This window comes from Mycteria americana, chromosome 1 (genome assembly GCF_035582795.1).
Source record: "Mycteria americana isolate JAX WOST 10 ecotype Jacksonville Zoo and Gardens chromosome 1, USCA_MyAme_1.0, whole genome shotgun sequence".
NCBI classification, from domain to species: domain Eukaryota; kingdom Metazoa; phylum Chordata; class Aves; order Ciconiiformes; family Ciconiidae; genus Mycteria; species Mycteria americana.
The window spans coordinates 165,008,512-165,029,076 of record NC_134365.1 but is presented as its reverse complement, the minus strand read 5'-3'; the positions used below and the strand labels follow the sequence as shown (position 1 = coordinate 165,029,076).

The following is a 20,565-nucleotide window of genomic DNA, read 5'->3' as shown; positions in this document are numbered from 1 at the left end:
AATACTCTTCTGTCAAAGCAAAGCTCTGTTTCATTTCAGCTAAATAATAAATAGATAATTATCACTCAGACAAAAAAGTCTGATTTAACCTTAGATAATATTGCGATCCCCGAGCGGTCCCGCAATATTTTTATTCCCTTTGAAAGGCATTCCTTTTCCTTTTTTTTTTTTTTTTTTTCAGGTTAAAACTGAATCGACCGTGGGCGAAGTAAGTAACAGCGTTTTCAATCCGAGACCTAACGTTTCCACAGAGATATACAAATTTACAGTCTGAGGGTGAGACTTAACTACTGGAGGGGAGGGGGGGACACACGGGGACCGAGAGCCTCTCGGGGAAATCACCACCCGCGCCTGGCAGCGTCCCGTAGCAGCGGACGGCAGGAACCCACGCGGGACAGGGCGCGGAGGGGGGCGGGCAGCACCCCACGCCGCCGACTCTTTCTTCGCGCGGTTCCTGCTCCCGCTCGCCCACGAGGGGCTACGGACACCTTTACCGGGGCCGCACCTCGCCCTGCCCGGGCCTCTCCCGCCCCCGGCGGCGGTGCTGCAGCCGCCCCGTTCCGAGCTCGGCACCGCGCGGGGCGTGGGGAGCGGAGGGAGGGGAGCGCCCGCGGCCGAAGGAAGAGCAGCGCGGCGAGGAGGAGCCGGCGGAGGGACGGAGCTCCCCGTGTCTGTCCCGAATAAGCACTTTTGGGGGCAGGGCGGGTGGGTTGCTTTTTTTTTTTCTTCTTTTTTTCTTTTTTTTTTTTTCTCTTCTTTTTCAGCTCGGCTATCTGCAAAGACCGCATGCAACACACACAAGCTCTACGCGGGGCGGCGGGCGGCGACGCGCAACAGGTCGGCGGCGGCCCCGGCGCTCTCCGCCGCCGCCTGCCCCGTCCCGGCCCCGTACCCCCGCGGCCCCGGCGGCGGCTCGCCCCCTCCCCGGCCGTACGGATGCACCGGCACCCCTCTAGGCGGGCGCCGGGGCTCTGCGCGGGCACCCTCCGGCCGCGGGTCATAGGGCCGCGGCGTAGGCTGCGGGGTAAGGGTCCAGCTGGGGCTTGCCCATGCCCGGCAGGAGGATGTAGGCCAGCGGCGGCTGCAGCCCCGGGCCGGGCCAGGCGCTGCAGTTGCAGGGGATCATGTAGCCCGGGTTACCGGGCGACGGGTGCGAGTGCGTGTGCCCCCCGGCGGCGGCCGCGGCGGCGGCGGCGGCAGCGGCGGCTCCGTGGAAGGCGCCCGCCCCGCCGGCGCCGGGGTAGCCCAGCGAGGAGGCGTAGGGCAGCCCCGAGCCCGAGGAAGAGGAGGAGGAGGAGATCTCGGCCATTTTGGAGCCCAGGTCCAGCAGGGAGTAGGGGCTGCTGGCGGCGGCGGCGGCGGCGGCGGCGGCAGCGGCGGCGGCCGACTGGGGGAAGAAGACGCGGGCGGCGGCGGCGGCGGCGGCGGCCGCCGCCTTCTCGGGGTTGGCCAGCAGCGACTCGGGCACCAGCCCGCCGGCCGCGCCGCCGTGCAGCCCGCCCGCCTTCAGCCCGTGCGGGTGCTCGTGGTCCGCCACGCCGCCCAGCCCGTAGGGCACGGGGAAGGCGAACTTGTCCTTCTTGAGCAGCGTCTTGGGCTTCCGCCGGGGCCGGTACTTGTAGTCGGGGTGCTCCTTCATGTGCATGGCCCGCAGCCGCTTGGCCTCGTCGATGAAGGGCCGCTTCTCCGATTCGGTCAGCAGCTTCCACTCGGCGCCCAGGCGCTTGCTGATCTCCGAGTTGTGCATCTTGGGGTTCTCCTGGGCCATCTTCCGCCGCTGCGCCCGCGACCACACCATGAAGGCGTTCATCGGCCTCTTGACGTGATCCACCGGCTTGGACATGGTGTCCCCCCGCCGCCCCGGCGAGCCGCCGCCCGCCCCGCGCTGGCGGCCGCCTCCTCCGTGCGCCTCTCCCGCCTCCTCCTCCGCGGCCCCGAGGCGCTCCGCTCCTCCGAAAGCGATCTCGGCGGGTGCTCCGGCGCGGCGGCACCGGCTCCGGCTCCGGCGGGTGCGGGGCGGCGGCCCCCGGCGGCCCCGCTCCGGGCGCGGGGCGCTGCCGAGCGGCGGCGGCGGCGCCTCCCCCCCGTCAGGGCGCTGCGGCGGGCGGGACGGGCGCCGCTCCCCGCCGGGGCCGCGGAGCCTCTCTCCGCGCCGCCGACCTCCGGGCCAGGGCTCTTCCTCGGGGCTCCCGGCGAGCGGCCCGAGTCCAGGCGGGACGGCAGCGAAGTCTCGACGGCGAGGGCGGGAGCCGGCGGCAGGCGAGCGGCGCGGGGCGGGGCGGGGGGGTCCTCGCTTCGCGGCGGGCGCGATGCTCCTCGGCCGTCTCCGGTGCGGCGGCGAGCCCCGGGCGGGGCGGCGGTCAGAGCCCACCCGGAGCCATCGCCGCCCGCGGAGCTCGGGGGGCTGCCCGCCGCGGCGCGGCGCGGCGCGGTGCGGGGCCGGGCGGGACGAGGCCCGCGGCGGCTCAGGCGCTGCGGGGAGGCCCCGGGGGCGCGGGCCGCCCCGCTCACAGCCGCCCCGCTCCGCCCGCGGGGGCGCGGCGAGCCGCCCGCTCCTCGCACATCCTCGCCGGGCGCCGGTCGCAAGCGGCCGCCGGGCGCCGCGGCCTCCTGGTTCCCGCCGCCGGACAAACTTCGCCAAGTTTCGGGCGGGCTGCGGGGCGCTCCGCCTGCCGCGCGGCTCCCCCTTCTCCGGCAGCCGCCAGGTCTCTCTGGGTTTTCTTGGCCGCCGACTCGGAGGGGCGGTGGGGCGGGCGGGAGCGGCGGGGGGCGGAGGGAGGAGGCGGAGGCGGCGGCGGAGGAGGCGGAGGAGGGGGGGCTCCTAATTAAAATGCTCGGCGGTCCGCGCCCGGCGGGCAGCCGCCCCGGTTATAAAGCCCGCGGTGGGGCTTGCAGCCGGCGCAGTCGCCCCCTCCTCTCGCCCCGTCGGCGCGGCGGCAGGTAACGCGCGCGCGCTCTGCATGCCTCCGCGCCGCGCGCCGCCCTATATGTTTGCATGCGGCCTCCCCGCGCCGCGCGCCGCGCGGGCAGGCGGGGGCGGGGCCGCCGCGCCGGGAGAGGCGGGGTCGCCGCTTTCCCCGCCCCCTTCGCGGGCCGGCCGGCCGGGGAGGGGCGGGGTCGGATGCCGCGCATGCGCGCGGCTCCCCCCTGCCGCCCCGCCCGCCGCCGGTGCCCGGCGCTGCCCCCGCGCGCTGCCCGGGACCGTGGGGGGCGGGGGCTGCCCTCGCCCGGTGCCAGCGGAGGGGTGTTGCCCGTGTGGGGGGTTTCCCTGCGGAGGGCCGGTGCGGCGGTCGGGCCGAGGGGCGGAGCCGGCCGCCTGGGAGAGCATCCCCACGCCCCCGGCGCGGGCGGCAGCGTGCATCCAGTGGCGCCCCAAGAAAGTCCACGCGTGTTTTCTGGGCCGCTCGGTACGCCGCTTCACGCTCCCCACAGCCCGGGCTGTCCGACCGTGTTCCTCGCCGGCTGCCTGTCAGTCAGGGTGAACTCGCTCGCCTTGTTTGTCCTTCGGCGGGTCGGTGTTGACTTACCCCCGTGGTATGTGGAAGTGCCGACTCCAAGAAGCCATTAACTCCTTCCCGTGCTCTGCCCGGCACCGCTCCGCCGCTTCCCGGGGGCGATGCACGGGAGCCGGGCTTCCCGGCGGCGATGCACGAGTGGGGTGGCAGCCCCCCCCGGGAGCGCCACCGAGCCCCCCCGCCGGACCCGCTACGGGGGCCGAGGGGCGGCGGGGACATCGCCGTGGGGGGGTTGTCCGGCCGCCACGGGGGACTTGTTTGCCACGCCGCCCGCCGCCGCCTCGCCCGGGCTCCTCGCCCCGCAGCCCGCCGCGTCCTCCGGCCGGCCCCGGGCGCCGTGCGGCGGCCTGCCCGCTCCGGCCGCGGCTCCGGCCGCTGGGTTCCCGCCTCCCTTCCCGCCGCGGCGCGCCTCTGCCCGCCACCGCAAGCCCGGCACCTCCGGGGATGTCGGGACGTTTGGAAAAAAACCTAAACCGGCGACCCACCGGCGGGTGCCCTCCGGCCCCCTCCCCGCCTGTGCGCCCGCCCGGCCCCGCGGCAGCCTGTCCCGGCCGGAGCGCCCTGTAAAACGCCGAGCAGCTCCTCACCAACCGCACCTTCTCCCGCTTCGCGTTTTACGACCCATTTACTACTACTTAAACGTAATTCTCTCAATCTCCAAAGCCACCTTGCCAACGTTTGACCTCCTACAATCCATTTAGCCGTGAAAAAAAAGTTCCCACCGGTTGTCAGAAGCGGGGAGATTAAGATATCTACCGGCGCTGGCGGGCGCTTAGGCTTAGCGGGGGAACGGTCCTTCTCGAAGGTGGGAGCCCTACCAAGCGGGGCTCAACCCGGTGCAGGTATCCCTGCCCTGGAGGTCAGGTTATCGACCCATCGGCCAGCAGTCTCCCGCTCCGAGATGAGCAGCCGGCGTTTTCAACTGCGGGAACCCCTCCCGTTTGATCAGGGAAGCGATTTCCTCATTTCGCTCGTTCAAATGTCAGGTTATTGTGTTTGACTTCTAAGAGGCGAGCACTAATCCCCTGGCTCTCTCCGCACAGATCAGATCCCGGCGTGATCGACTTCCCCTCGCATCGTGGGTGCCAGCGGGAAAGCGCCCGGACTAACTCAGTTCAGGGGAAGGCGGGAGCGCGGTTTGCACGTCCCCAGCCGCCGCCATAAGCAGGGTGAGAACCAATAACATCTACCAGAGGGTGCTCGGGGGGGGAGAAGCGGCAGCGGCTCCCTCTTGCCACCACCAAGCTCCCGGAGCCGCCCGGCCCCGCTCCCGCCAACGCCCCCGGAGCGCGGGGAGCAGCGCGGGGAGTGGGGGCTCAGCCCCCGAGTGGGCTCGGCTCCAGCGAGGCTCCTTCTCCGCTCTTCACGCCAGCCACGCTCCTTCCGTCCCGTCCCCGCTCCCCTCGCTTGTGCCCTGCACCCCTCGGTGCGAGAGCAAGGCGACGTGTAGAGGGGAGCGCGACGGCCCGGTGTCGCGACAGAGCCGCGCGAAGCACTCTGGGGATGTGCTCAAGGCGGGCACATGGGTAAGCCCCCGGCTGGCAGCTCCTGCACAGATGAATACCCCCAGCCACGAACTTTCTGCCCGTGGGCCGGTCCGTGGGTACCGCCGCGCCTAGGCTGCTGCCGCTGCTTGAACCCGCTGGGCTGCAGTTCTGGACCTGCACGCACGCCAACGGCAAAGCGAGGGGCAGGAGGGCCGGGCAGCTGTTCCACAGAACCTGCGTGGGGAAGGGCTCTAAGCCACGGCCACGGGTGTCGGTACAGGCTCCGGGGAGGTTTCTAGGGCGAGTGGTCACCATTTGCCCCGCAGTTCTCCGAGGACAGCAGAACCACCAGCTCGCAGGTCCCCCCAGAGTCTCATAGAGGTGAACTGATCTTAGAAAGAAGCGCTTGCATGACTGCCATCACAGAAGGTGCCCCAACTCATGGATTGCTGTCTTCCAAAAATGTCGCCATGTGCAAACCCATGACTTCATCTGCGCATGTTTCTGATTACCTTCGGACCTCCAAACACTGAAAACGGCCATAGGATTTATTGCTCATAAGTTAATGTACACGAATCTTTCACTGGCTGAAATCTATAAATGGCTCAGTACTGGCTCAAGTATATTTTTCTAGTCGCGAATGAAATACGAGATTCGAAGGTCTCGTTTCCAAAGTGCTTCCCCCCCCCACCTCACGCTCGGGGTAACCACTGGCTACTAAACCCCACACCCATGGTTATTCCAGCGGTGCCTGTGGTTGAAGCTCTGCCTTTCTCTAGTGATCTGCTTTCAAGAGGTTTGCACAAAGTGATGGGAACTCTTATCAGTTCCGCTTGGAGCAAGGTTGGACTCGGGTCAGGAGCGACCGGAGGGTCCCAGGTCTCCCCCCGGTTTGAGGCAGCCGGGCGGGGGGGGGCGGGGGGCAGCTCTCGCCGCGGGGAGATCCGCAGCCGCGGTGCGGCGCGGAGCGGCTGCCTGCACAGCGCACACCCAGGGAGTCTCTCTCGGAGAGCCTTCAAATCCCCAAACACGAAAAGTGAAGGCTTTATCGGAGTTTAGTTACTTATCTGGATTTTTGTTAAACCGCTACTGTGATCTCCGCGTAGTTGCGCGAGTGTGTTAATTGTTCTGATAACGCGTTGTTATCGATACAATAACAATACAATCGTGTATAATGTGATTTACTTGCCTTTGACCTGTCAGTTCCTGACGCATGCAAATTCAAGGGCGCAATCTTTCCTTCTGCTATCGGGGGGAAAAGAAAAAAAACAAAACCCCGAGCAGATGCATTATCACACGGAGGCGAAACAAGAATTTCCAGAATACAGTCCTGTATTCCACTAAGCGAGATCAAAGCGCTTTTAAAAATATTAAAGAGGGGTTTAGACCATCTTCTCGATACCCGTGTGTTAATTCTGCCAGGTCGCTTCCATCTACTGTAGGCGATCCCGACCCACCCCGAGCACCGGCCGGTTCCCCGTGGTCTGACCGAACCGCACCTCATCTCTGGTGCACGCAGCTTTAAGAGGCTGCTCGTTTCTCTAAAGCCGAGTTTAAAGTGAGTTTCGACGAAGCGAGGTCCTTTCCTCCTAATTTTTGTTTGAGCCTAATAATCAGGTGGCGAGTCAAAGAGATAAAAAGTAGGCGAAGAACAGCGGGGAGCCCCATAGCCATCTCCGCCTCCCCCCGCCTCCCGCCCGACGGGCTCACCCCCGGGCTCGGCGGACCCACCGCTCCCCACGCGGGTGGATTTGCAGAGCCGCATCGCGTTTGCACGGCTTGCTTTGTGCAGGGGAGCGGTGCCATACGCTAACTGTGGAAGCTGACACTGTCCTTTGTGTAGGGTATCAGCCACCGGTCCCGCATCCCTTTCAGCTGTCCAAAGTGGCCGGCCACGCTGGTGTCTTAAAACACACTGGCGGGTGAACTTCTCTGCTTGGCTGGGCTTTGGCAGATTTGTGAGCACTCCGAAGCCTTTCCCTCTTGCAAAGTCGAGTACACCTGTAGCGAGAGAGGGAGTTCTACCCCGTGAGCTCTTTATTGTGCATAATACGCTAAATTCATTCATTCGCTTTTACAGAGTGCTTCCAAATGCTCGGTATTATTATTTTTCAATAATATTCACTTATTATTAGAGCAGCTGGTAGCCCAAGCTCTAGTGAAGTGCCTGGCAAAGGATTCTATCATAAAACACTGGTTTCTAAGTTTATAGTTTCTAATTTGGCTGTGAAAGTGTGATTCTGGATGGAACTTGGCACTCAAAAGCTCAGCTGGAGAGTAAACTTTTTATAATAAAAACATTGGTTTATTGGGTTTGCTATTTTAAGTTAAAAGAGAATTAACGAAGTTTTTACTAGTTTGGGAAGCATAGAGAAGTCCTGTACTTTTTTGAAAATTAGATGTTATGATTTCGGTAAGGGTAGAGTATGTTCTGCTTTTTTGTGATTTAATGTGCTATTATTTTAAATGCAAACCCCGATCTTTGTCTCTGTGCTTTAGGACAGCGGGGTTGCTCTTGCAGGAACACCAGACCTAGAGCTCGCACAGCCCAAGGCAGTTCTGAGCAGAGGGTGGTGATGGGGTCCTTACTACTTTTAGCCATAAAGAAAAGTTTAAAATGCAGCCTATTCTGATTTGCTAAGAGACTAGATAAAATTTAGCTAATCTACATGCACTCCATTTGTAATCCAAGCTATTTCCATGTACTTTAATGACTCAATTTTTTGCTGCTTTTTAATCCTGTTAGCCTTGCACTGGTTATGCAGCCTGGGAAGAGCGATCAGAACAGCAGACAAGGAAGTCTTAGAAAAAAAGAAGGAGCTGGGTGGGTTACATGCTAGTCCCTGACTGCTAGATGACTAGTCCCTGTCTGGGGATGTGAAGGCAAGAATTAGTCTCGCTGCAGAGTTCCTGGTCAGGCTTGGATGTTCCAGAAAGGGCAGCTAAATGCCTTTTGAGCACAAGGAGCTACTACCTAAAGCTCATCAAGTAATGCAGACGTGTAAGCTTCCCCTTCCTCGTGTGATGAAATCAGAGCTTATATGGATGGAGACTGGTGGCTGTCCAAGGTCCAAGTTCTCCTGTTTGAGCAATTGCCTATAGCTTTTCCTCAAAGGAGCTGAGCAGGGCCTGTGGTTCCTTTTTCCGAAGAAATGGACCTTAATGTTGTGGTGTTGCTGCCTTGTTTGGACTGTATAGTGTGGTTTTATAGTTCACTGTTAGGAAAGGTGAGCCTTGCTTTTTGGTGTCTTCTACTACAGGCTCCTTTATATGCACAAACTCTTAAAAGGTCGCCAGTCCCTGGACGAAGGTCAGGAATCCTTAACTGACGTCCCCACATCCTAGGCTGCTCTCGCTCGCCTACCTTCTGAGCCATTCCTTCACCTTTTCTGTTGTCCACTGGACAGCCAAAGAGTGAGGGCTGAGTGTCCTCTAATCTAGTGGGTAGGAGACTGTTTTGCCAAGGGAGCCTCACTGTGGAAAGCTAAATTAGATTGGGTGTTCTTGGAGTAGATCATGAAGCTTTTTAACCAGGAGATCTTTTCAGAGGGAGAGAGGTCTCTGAAGATTTTCACATTTAAATTCAATTGAAATTTTACACTGGCAACGATCATCTTGTTTCACTTCTTAAGGCTGTCCAGCAGGCATAGAGGATTTTTTCCTGGAATAAATACATTTTAATGACCAGTCTAGTTTTGTTTGAGGATGATTCATAACCATAAGCCACACAAGGTTGTTTTGCTAGTCATGGGTGCTAGACAGGTCCCAGAAATCCATGCAATTTCAAAGACAAGGTCTTCGATTTCAGTGGACAAGATTGTGGTTTGGAAACCTTTGGCAGGCACTTCAGGATTTGTAAGTGCACATGAGGAGGCTAACAAGAAGATCAAAGTTAAATGTTTGGGCCATTCCTCTCTGAAGAAAAGCTAAGCATTAGTCTTCGCTGTTTGCCTTCTGATTAGAATGACTTTTTAACTGACTACAAACAAATAGGGAATGGAGGCCCGTAATGGAAAGAATGTATGTCTCTTTTTGGACATAAATTCATGGCCTTTACTTCTTTATGGACAGAGTCTTGTTTATCTGTTTGGAAGAATGGCCAACTGGTTCTGGGTTCTCTTTGGTTAGGGGGAATCAAAATGTCTGTTTTTTAATACAAGTCACTCAGGAAAGTTCAAAGCTAATGGTCATGAGCCAGTTCTAGTGATCAGATGAGTTAAACACAGAGGGTGCCTACACCTACACCCTACACCTACATTAGTACTTGCACCTGCATTTTAGCTCAGATCAACAGTGCCGCAGCTTTCCAAGCAAATCTCTTCACTGTGCTCGCTCACCATGCTTTGGTTTCCATTGAGGAGCAGTTTCAGATGAGACTAAACTGGAAGATGCTCTTCTGCTGCCCGTGGGAGTGTGGTCTGAGAAGATTCTAGCTCAACCTATATCCCTAGACCCCGATAGCATGAAATGGATGATATTTAGTGTTCTTGATTCAGGCAGCTGACGATTCCACTTTTTGCATCCACTTACTTTAGGTGCTTCAGGATGAGCTTTTCTGCCCGAGGGTAGAAAAGGCACTTCTGCCTCTGCATGAGCGTTCTGCTGGAAAGGAGTCCCTCCACTGTGTGGGTGCTCTGTGAGTATAGTCATAGGTAGTCAAAAACCAAGGACCGGGGAGTTCATGGTTGCTTGGCCCCCATCCTTACCACAGCTTTCGGGATTCTGCTAGGCCTTGCGTCATCCTCACAACAGACTTCTCACTGCCCACAGTAGGGTATATAATGGCTTCCCTTGGCATGGACGTTGAACAGAAACTATTCTCATTTTCTGAAGTCGGTTGAATAGTTAAATCTTACTGTGATAAACATTGGCTAGATTTTTTCTTTTCCTCGCTTAAGTGTGTAGTTTCAATAATAATAATTGCTAGACAATTTTTTTCGTATCCAAAGTTAGATTTTCTTTCTTTTAAAAAAGTTATCTATTATTTTGAATAACTTGTCTCTCTAAGTGCTTGACAGGTGTGTATAATCATCTCATAATAAGCAAAACGACCAATAATAATAATAATAGCTATGAAACACTGAGGTCTTTTGCTTCTTCAGCATCATAAAGGCTTCTGAGGGAGTATTTTGTCCAGTACTGGACTTCAAGAAAGATGTGGAGTCATTGGACAGAATGCAGCAAGACTGGTCAGAGGTCTGAAAAATGTGATTTACGAGAAGAGATTGAAAGCAGTGCTGTTACTTAATCTGAAGAGGAGAAAATTTAGGAGACAAACTGGTCTTTAAGGGTATAAAAGGGGGGACGATGAGGGGATTAAATTGTGTTTGTGGGGATAGACAAGAGGTAATGAGCTTAAGATGTGACTTCAAGTTAAATGCTGGAAAAAACAAGCTGCAAATAGTGAGGACAGATATGCAGAGCCTCCCCTTGCCTGGGGAGGCTGTGGGAACACTGGGGGATGTTAAGAACAGGTGAGACTAAATAGGCGAGAGTGTCAAAAAACTCCCTAGAAGAGGAGTTTTCTTCTGCCTGGCTTTGTATGGGTCTATGACACGGGAAGAATCAACTTGAACTTAGTTCTTCATGCGATCCTTTTTGCTCTTCAGAGCCCAGACTTTCTACTGGTTCACAGCCCACGTCTTTGCTGTTCCTCTCCTGTTCCTTCTCCTGTTCCTTCCTCACGCGTGTGACCGGCACCGCTGCTGCCCCCCTGCCCCCTGCCATATATGAGCATGTCTTCAACATGCAGAAGAAATGTTCTTTTTTTTTTTCTATCTGGTTTAGTTGGCACTGGCTTCCTCTTTCTTCTTAGCACAATTTTATCACTGTCTATGAGAAGTCCTGTTCCTGACACAGCTTTGCTATCTTTTTTGTTTCACTTTGTCACCTTTCTATTTTGTTTCAAATCTCTGCTGAAAACACATTTTCTGCATAATTTCTATCTGAGTTTCTCTTCCAACTGCATTCCCTAGATCTGTAATTATAATATTTAATTTTATAAATTATCATATTATCATTTATATTAAAATTTCAGTGTAAGTTATTTGAATTGCATTATGCTACACAGCATGAAAAAAGGAAGGGTCATCATTGTGCAATAGCATTGGCAAAAAATTGTCGGTGGTGTATGAAATCAGTGATGAATTTGGCCCTTGGTGTATAAAATTTGTTTAGGGTATCTTTGCCTGTAGAATGCAAGGACGTTTGTAACCTTTTACAGACATTTTGTTTTCTTCCATAATATTCTCCCACGTGAGGATGCTTATTATCAGTGACCTAAAAGATAAAGGCTTTTTTCATTAGTGTTTCGTATTGAAAATCTGACTTTTATTGCTGATTCTATAGCAAGAATAAGAGAGCAAAACATACATTAAGCAACAGATCTCTAAATGAGCAAGGAGTTTTGCAGTGCTCTTGGAGACACCTTTTCAGTTCAGTGAGAAAAAAATTTCCAGAAGGACTTCTTTTGGTTTTTAGTTCTCTCATCATTTTTTTCTTCCATTTTATCAGATGTTGTTTATAGAGTATGAAGAAGGTCATGCCAAAAATACTCATTTGCCCAGAAAATAAATAATTCAGACTTGGATCTTCTAAAAGACCTACAAAGAATTAAGCACAGATCTTTTAAAGTACGAGGGTGCCTAATTTCTATTGATTTTAATTCCCTCAAGGAGATTCAATGGGATTTTATGCCCTAAATTCCTTGAAAATATCTGCATACTCTGAATGGAATCGGCCCAAAGCACATTTATGCTTTATGATAGAAACAGACTCTTGTATTGTTTCTTGTTCACCCCCTCCAGTTTTTTAATGCTTCAACTGTTTTCCAAGTAGGATGGTTAAACAATGGTTATAACAAAGACTATATAAAGTTCAATTTTCTTGGATTTATCTGGGCCTTTACTCCATTTTGCAAATGGAACCCAGTCCTGCTGGGCTAGGAGTTACCTGAACAAGTTTCCATGAAGTAAGCTAGCGTGTGAACGTGCCCATGTAGCTCCTCAACGATAAGTGCCTATGTGCATGCCTATGGTAAACACAGGATAAAGGAAGGAAAATAACTAGAAATTATCCTTCGGAGGAAAAAAGTACAAACCACCTCACATGCGCTGTAAGTTAAGAATATGGGATGGTAGGCAGTTACAATGCAGTAGATGACGTTCTATGAATTTATGGTCTAGCTTACCTCACAGGGACTTGCTCTTCTGTATATAGCCTTTGTGTAACAGAAAGCAGCTGGAGATGGTGCCAAAATGAAAACTTGTGGATCGCCTAGCCATGGTCTTCTGCTGAATTGTCAGGAGTGCCGTATCTTTTTTTGCAACACACAGAAAGACAAGAAGCACATCTTAGCCACAAGACATACTACCTCTGCTTTTCACCCAAACCCCTTTTTTTTTTAAAGCGTGTGTTCAGTGCCCTTCTTTTTGAAAATTAGTTTAACAAAGTTGTTAAATGCCAGAAAAAATGGAATGAAAGAATAATCTTCTCTATTGGTATAATCCTATAAAAATGCTGCAAGTATACCGATTAGATGTGCTAATACTGCTGTACAACAAAGCAACAGCAGTACCTGTGTTTGACCAACGAAACACCATGCACTTTCACTGGCTTCACTTGAAATAGTGGCCCTGTTAAAAACAGCAATAAAGCTGTTATCTTTCAGTGGAGCCATACTTTAAAACGTAGTTCATGGAAGCACAAACACAAGGTATGACCCCGGCCTACTCAAATGAACGGAAACGCTCCTGTAGCCTCACGGAAAATGTGAAACTGGTGTCTTTGTCTTCTCCTGGTCATTACATGGACAGGTAAAGTGTAAAGCACCTTCATACAATCCACATCAGCTTTAATGTTGGGATTTTCTGGAATAGGGTTATTCCGAGGTTTTTTTTTCCAGGTTTTATGTGTGTGATAGGTAGATAGAAAATAAAAAATAGTTTACTTGTTTGCTGTAAAAAACCAGTGATCTTGGACATAGCAAGTACAGAAAGCATGCTTTATTCTCTAAAGACTTCACTCAAAGCGTGCTGAAATACACGGGCTCTCCCAAGCTGCCTCCCAGGTTCATTGGAGGCAGGCAGTAAATTAAATTGGCCAAACCAACTCTTCTGCGACTTCGCTGTTGAGTTCAGGTCTTCCTAGGTAAAAGGCCAGTTCATGAAACCACTTTGTTGCCCGTCACCTATCCTCTGCTTATCTCTCTCCCTGTTTAATGGCATGACTGGTTATCTTACAGATAAGGAGTCTGTTGAACTTTCAGTTCCTACCATTGCTGGAAAGACTGAAAGTACATAATCCTTTTCCTTCAGAAGAACGGATCCCTTTCTCTTTCCCTGCCGTATGTGTTAGTGCTATCCCTTCAAACACAGCTATGCTTATAGATGTTTTGATTTTCTTAGGGGCAGAGATGATGAGTTTAACATGAGAGTTTTACCTCAAAGTGTAGATGCAATTAGTTTATTTTGGCTCACAGCACAGAGAGTTTAAGACAAAACAATAAATTAAAACCGGCAGGATTCCTTCAGGCACTCTGACGTTTTTCTTCTTCTTTTTTTTTTTTCCTTTTTCTTTTTGTGTTTAACAGGAGGTGGCGGTTGTAACATTTGCAAAATAATAAGTACAATAAGTTGACATTGTGATATGATTACTTATGTAAGTGCTTAGACATACAAATACCTAAACACTAATGTCATTATTGAGAGTCATGGCAGTTATTCCAGCCAAGTTAATAAAAGATCATTACTATAACTATCTACACAGGACTGAACACGATGGGGAATCCGGGATATGGGAAGTCTAACAATACGAAATGCACTGAAATTTTATTCTTAGTGTATTTGTGCGCATGTGATTATTCTAACAAGAAATCAGAAATAATTCAGTGGGTACTTGATCTGTAGGGGTATTTAGAGATAAAATTATACAAGAAAATTTTGCTTGTCTTCTCTCAGTATTCCCCCCCCAGTTTTCTCTGTTGAGGAAGCTAAGCACAGTTAATTTAAGCATGATTTCTCGGTAGTTTACATGCTCCTGGGTCTTAACATAGCAATGTAAATAGCTGGGTGTGAACTCGCCAGGTATTATATTCAGCTGACACAAACAACCCAACCAGATAGTTCTGTGTAGATAAGAAACTAATTTCTGCATTGGTCGGGAATCAGGGCTCAGGTGATTGCTGTTCTTTAATGATTATTTATTTAAATTGGTCTAATTCAAATACAGAGCCTGTCCCAGGCTATGGCTGGCTGGACAAACTTCACAGGTTGGACAAAGCATTGGGGCAGGAATTTGTCCCCTTTCCCTGTCTCACCTCGCACCCCCCAGCCAGGACTTTTCCACGGCTCTCTGCTATCATTCCTTCTTTTCATCCAGAAAAAGCCTGCAAAAACAAGCCTTGCCGAGTTATGCAAGGACCAACAAATCTCCATTCTGGCAAGTAGGAGGGGAGGTAAATACAAAGTGAATTTCAAAGCGATATCAGTGGGGATGCCTCACTGGATGGGCTTGCCTCCAACCTACCCGTACGATTTTTAGACAGTATCTTCTCCGGGCTCTTAGGTACAAAGAGAACTGCTGTCCCTGAGTTAACCAGGAACAATTGTATCCAACGCACCCGCTAAAATGAGTATTTCCTACTGAAGCTTAGAACCGAGTCCAATACTGGTCTGAAGATACAAGCACTCCACACAAGCCCTTCATTGAACTGGACAGCCACACTCTGCACCGGTGAGGTTTCTGATGGGCTGTAAGGATAGCACACACAAGACACACTGCAATGCCACCCAATGTCACTGCAAGTGTTTCCAACCTCCTTCCAAAAGGAAGATCAGAGTCTAGATATAGCGGCACTGAGATTGAAACTGGAAGCCCATTTTTCGAAGAACCATCATTGACAGAAAAGGATCTAATATATCCCTGAAGGATGAGCATACTATAGTTTGAGGACACACACGCATTCCCAGAGCCTTACTTCCAGAACCCATCTCCTCCTGCTCTGCACCAGCACTGAAAGCTGTGGTCAGATCTGTCGTCTGATCCAGCTAAAAACCAACCATCCCCAAAAGAAAGACAACACTAGTTTTCAACAGTCACACAAACACCCATTTGGTTGGTAACGCTGATGAACGAGAGGCAGTGGAACGATGGAGGCAAAGAGAAACATGGGACCTTCCGTTTCAGGAGCAGCACAGTCTGGGACCAGCGTAACCCACTTGTGAAACCTCACCCTATGTGCCAGTTACTGAAATTCACACAAGGAAGGCACCGCATTTTCCCTCTTAGAGAGGGTAACGCTGGGCCGGAGTCAAAATTATCACGAAGTTAAATTCTCCTTTGAGATAGAAACACCAGTGCCACCAGCCCACAAAGCTGCTCGCCATCCTCAGCAGTCCTGCTGATCACGATTTCACAGCTGCTGTGGTGGGAGGAATTAAGCCTTTCCTTTTTTGCTCTGCAGCCAACACGTAGTATTTCAAAATCAGATGGATTTGGCATAGGTCTGTCTTCACTGGCAGTTGGTTTGTATACGATGTTTACTTATGACAACGAAGTATTGGAGAAAGGCGTTTGAAGCTGGTTTATCAGTGATTATCAATGTGTAAGGCCATTACAGAGCAGCCTGTAACAGGCTTTCTCAGTCAATGGGATCTGGCCTGGAGCATCAACAAGGCATGAATGGAGCCTGAAGCTTGCCTTTTACCTCTGGAAAGGAAGAAAGAAAATCCATGTATGACTTCTATGTCCATCCCAGCCCTAACCAGAATTTCTCTCACCCAGCATACTGGCAGGAAAGTTCCCACTGCAGTAGTATCGCTAGCCAGCAGGGGCAGTGGTGGCACAGGTAAAAGGTCCAAAGAGACTCCTTTCCTTCGCTCCTTGCGCTCTCGCTCTGCTAGCTCACAAGTCTCTGGGAACCGGTTGGTTTTGAGACTAGATATGCAGGAACAGATGGGAGCAAGGGGGGTGAAGCTCTCCTAATGTCATTCCTCACCTTCCTCACAAACAGATCTCCAAAGCTCCAGGCTCCTGGTCGTGTTGTAGTCACACTCAAACTCGTGATACTCAGCTTCCCACACCTCTCTCCCCATGAGCTCCTCTGGGCTCTTCAAAGTCCTCTGATCCATGAGCAATTCCGAGCTTCTGGCTCCTCCTGGCTCTCCTAGACACCTTTCCAGAATTAAATAAGCCCAGCAGAGAGGAGCACGCTTATCCACAGCATTGAAACCTGTTGCAGGAAAACTGCTGTAGCTTCCTACATCTTAATGATTGAGTGTTTCATTAATAGCCTACGTGTCCGAAGATTGGACCAGATCCCCACTGAGCTGGCAAATTTCTGTGGAGAAATCCCTGGCACCACATTTGTTTATCTTAGTCGACAATTTGTCTCATTGTCTCTAACATTGATGAAACCACAAGTAGTGCTCCAAGATCATTTGCCTCGATAAAAATGAACAACAAATTTAAGAAGCACAGACATGTAAGCTGCATTGCAATCTTTATCAGTGGCACCCAAAACCAAACTGGAACCATTAGCTTTCAAGGACAGACTATTAAAATAGGTTCTCCACCTCAACAAGATAAACCTGTCCATAATACATATTTGTGTCCATGAAGAAATCACTTTGATCTTGAATGCAACCTTTCAACAAATTAGGAAAAAAGAAAAAAAATTGCTATGTGTTCATATAGGACAGTAAGATAGTGTAAGCAAAGATACAAAGTTGAGGTTTCTAAAACTCGCACACAGGTGCTCCTATTTAGAAGTGAAATGACTTGATTTCACTGCTGCTTAATCCTTCAACTTGAATGTGAAACTCTACAGGAGTTTCTTCTAGAACATGAACGAGGGCATCCACATAAGGGTTTAATGCAAAGTAATTTACGTGCATCAATCTTACAGCCTCAGATCATTCAAGACACTTTTCTCAACTGTCCCCAGTTAGACAAAGCACATGTATTTATTCTTGATTAAACTTATAGCTGTCCTTCCGAGCTCTTCCAGGTGTGGCTCAACACATTAGTTGTCCCAGTGTCTGTTCCTTGCACCAGCCGTGGAGCAATGGCCAGTGGCTGAGGCAGAGCGCTCGATCAGCTGCTCCACAGAGACGGAGCGCACCGTCAAGTAACATTTCTATCAATGATCTCCAAAGCAGTTTGCAGACGATGGTCTTTATTTACCTTGAATAATGTTTAGTTCTTCAAACTAATTGTCATAGACTATGTCAATTATGTAAAAATACTCGTTCTACGTCTCTGACGGCGCTCATTTGTCTCTCACATCTTGGACTGTACCCTATCCTGAGTTACATTCCTTGTGTTGTGGGTTGGGTGAAATGTCATTGAAGCTATGGGCGTAGCCACTACCTTCTTTTAACACAGCTGTAAGAAACAGTTAAGCTGCTTTATGAAATAATAGCGACCTCCGCCCCAAACAAAAGCGTATGTTACTGTTCAAAACCACAGCACATACATAGGCTGCGCAGGCTGAACGGTGTAGGAGAGGGCTTTGGCTGACTATTGTTTTTAATGGAGCAGGATGTGTACGCATGTCTGTGTGCGTGTGTGTAAGAGGGAAAGAAAAGCCGCACAAGAATAAATACAGAGAAAGGAGATAGAGCCTAAACCAAATACTAAGACTGTGGCCATCAGAAAAAACCTAGAAAGGAAGTCTTCGAGCTGAATTCTTGAATCTTCCCGTGCTCAGGGAACTGGGACTTCATAAAGTCTTTGTAAATAAATAGGTTTTATCAGAGAGATGTGATTCCATTTGAAATTTCTCTTTCTAAAGGAAAAAAACTCACAAGACCCTGAACTTCAATTAAGTGTTCAGGTCAAAAGGTATGAGACAAATCCCTACTGACCTGAAATCAGGAGAATTGCACAAGATGTAAGCCAGGCTGGAATTTGCCTCCCATGTTCAATATTCATTTCTCCCCGCCTCTAACATGAGCACATAAACATACGGAGAAAAAAAGAAAGGGATAAGGGGGGGGGAGAAAGGGAGGGTGGAAAGAGAGCATGTAAACCTTATCATTTCTCATACGCGCTCAGTACAAAATTTATAACTTAATAATGGTTATTTCTTCACATAGTCATTAGATTTTTTCCTTTTTTTTATTAAAATGAAATAACAGTGATGATAAACAATAATTCAAGGGTTTTGATTTGACATAGGTTATATAGTTCTGGCTCTATGGATTCTTGTGCTATTCATAAGCCAGTTTAGCTTTGCACTTGTGTTGCAGAAGGATTGAATTATAGCTTTGCAGTAGATTAGATTTCTTTGTATTATTCTATTTATATATATCTGGTTGCTCTATTATGCATTTTCTTTGTACTATCTTATAAACTGATTGGGACATATCTCCTTTTCTATTGTGTGCATAAGTGCCCGCCACAGTATGGATTTAAAAGCAAAATTAAATACCCAATATCCCAGGCTTAGAAAATCATTGGTGCTCTGTTGCTGCGTTGTAATACTGCCTACAGTTCTACCTACCTACATTCAGCTTATACAGAAAATGCAATTAAAGACATGGATTGTTGAGAAATGGGAATTATTTTCCACGAATCACAATGACTGAACTTTGCCCATTTCTGGCCCCGTATGCCATACTTGAGCTTTGCTGAGGAGAGCTTTTGATGACGCTCTTATGTTCTTAATACAATATGCTGTGTAGTATCTAAGTATGTTCTCAGCTCAGTTGGCATCTTTGTCTGCTTTGGGGCTCTGTGCCTTTGTGTCCTAAAATTATAGATGTATAATCCTTGCATTTGCTCTGTGACTTGAAACAACTAACATGCTATTATTTTCTGTGAAAGACCTAATAGTGAGGGAAAATACTGAGTATTTTACTAAGCAATAAAATATTCTTCAAGTGATAATGCATCTTAGCATGAAGCAGATTCTAATACCGGTCTTTTCTTACACTGTATTTGTTGAATTTGGTATTCATGAAAGTAGGACTCACAAAATGGACTAAATCCAAGTACAGTGTGGGCAGGTGCTGTGCAAGCTTTCCCTCCCAGCTTCTCTCAGTCGCCCTTCATCTCAGTTTGTTGCTGTTTTTACACTGTATCTCCTTACGGCAGAAATGTGGTGTCTTTATTGTGTGGACAAACATTTGCTGAGTTGTGAGATGAAAACTCCACAATTTTTTCCTTGTGCAAGATCTGAACTGGGGTTTTTACAGGTGAGGAGCCGGCGCTCTGATACAGCTTCCCACCCCGTGTGACAGAGGGTGAAGAAGTAAAGCATCAGACCTTGTTGCCTCTTTTTACTCTCCTCTGCACCCAGAAAACATCCATAGTACGCAGTGAAAGCCCATTTCTAAAGAATCTGGTGAAAGACATTTGTTTAATAGCGATAGAGTTCAAACAAAGGCTTAACAGGAGTGTAGCCGATATTCTTAGGCTATTTTGGGGTCCTCAGTTAAATGAGGATGGCCTTTTACACTCATCTAACTGTAAATTAAATACAAATCCCATGATCTCTGAATTCATTTGCCCCAACTGAGTTCCTCCAAACAGCCTTTAAAACTAATTTTGCACGTTTTTTATGTATTTATATATTTATAATAAAAATGTAAATGAAAGAATCAAAACCTGGTAGCTTTACCTCATAATACTTCACTTGAAGCATACAGGCAGAGAGTAAACATTGGGAAAAAAAAAGTATTAGTAGCTCCAGGAAGCATAGAGTGTTTAATATCCAGATTAAATATTGGTGGAGCTTGAGCTCCTTTTCTGTCAGTCTGTCACCTGCTGTTGTAAAAGACTCCTGTCACATATCTCCTGGCCAGTTATGTCTGCAGTAGCTTGGGAAGAATCCTCTATCCGGCTCCTCGCGGTGCTGTGGGCTATGAACAGGAGACTGCCCCGAATTATTCTCAGGGTAAACCCTTTATGGGTTTTAGAAACAATTAACTTATCTATTTTCTACTAGTCCGAAAGCTTTATGGGTAGCACAAATGTAAATTTATTTTAACCTCAAATCCAATGTATAATTTTTGTGGAACTGGAAGTAGGGAACCAGTGTGATTGGAAGATACATTTCAATTAATTCTTCCTCCGACGCTTTATCTCCTCGGCATCAGAACCTTTTATAGTGTTAAAATTAACAATTATGCAGCTGATGGCTGGCTGAAACCACAAGGGGATCTGGAAAGGGCCTCAGATAACACAACATGTATAAATCATTCAGGAGAACAATTCATGAAAGAAAAGTTATCTGTGTTTTGGATGACATTGGAAGAACTAAATAGGAGTCAATTTGAGGAAGGGACATTTTGCTCCATTGTCCGGCCTGGCTTTTTTTTTTTTTTTTATTGTGTTGTAATATACATTTTCAAAATTAATTAACCATTAACAGCAAGATAAATGTTTCTTCTTGTGTTAGGGAAACGCTGGCCTCGGTGGTGAAAGATTATTTCACATGAGCAGCACTCTTCAAGAAAGCTGTTGCCAGATAAGGTGGCGACTGTACTTTGAAGAGGAACAATGAGAAGTGACAGACAAGCCCGTGTTTACCAAACCGAATAGAGGACTCGCAGGTTTCC

General features: G+C 49.9%; 1 protein-coding gene across 1 annotated transcript; it reads right to left on the bottom strand.

The window, feature by feature from the left end:
- Positions 1-28: 28 nt before the first annotated feature.
- Positions 29-2,810, bottom strand: SOX21 (SRY-box transcription factor 21). Its single transcript, XM_075526834.1, has one exon. It carries the CDS (start codon positions 1,841-1,843, stop codon positions 998-1,000), a length of 846 nt encoding a protein of 281 aa, XP_075382949.1. The 5' UTR covers positions 1,844-2,810; the 3' UTR covers positions 29-997.
- Between the last annotated feature and the right edge of the window lie 17,755 nt (positions 2,811-20,565).

What these genes read in the sequence shown, in the direction of transcription:
- SOX21 (XM_075526834.1), bottom strand. Translation starts at nt 1,843, where the DNA reads ATGTCCAAGCCGGTGGATCACGTCAAGAGGCCGATGAACGCCTTCATG.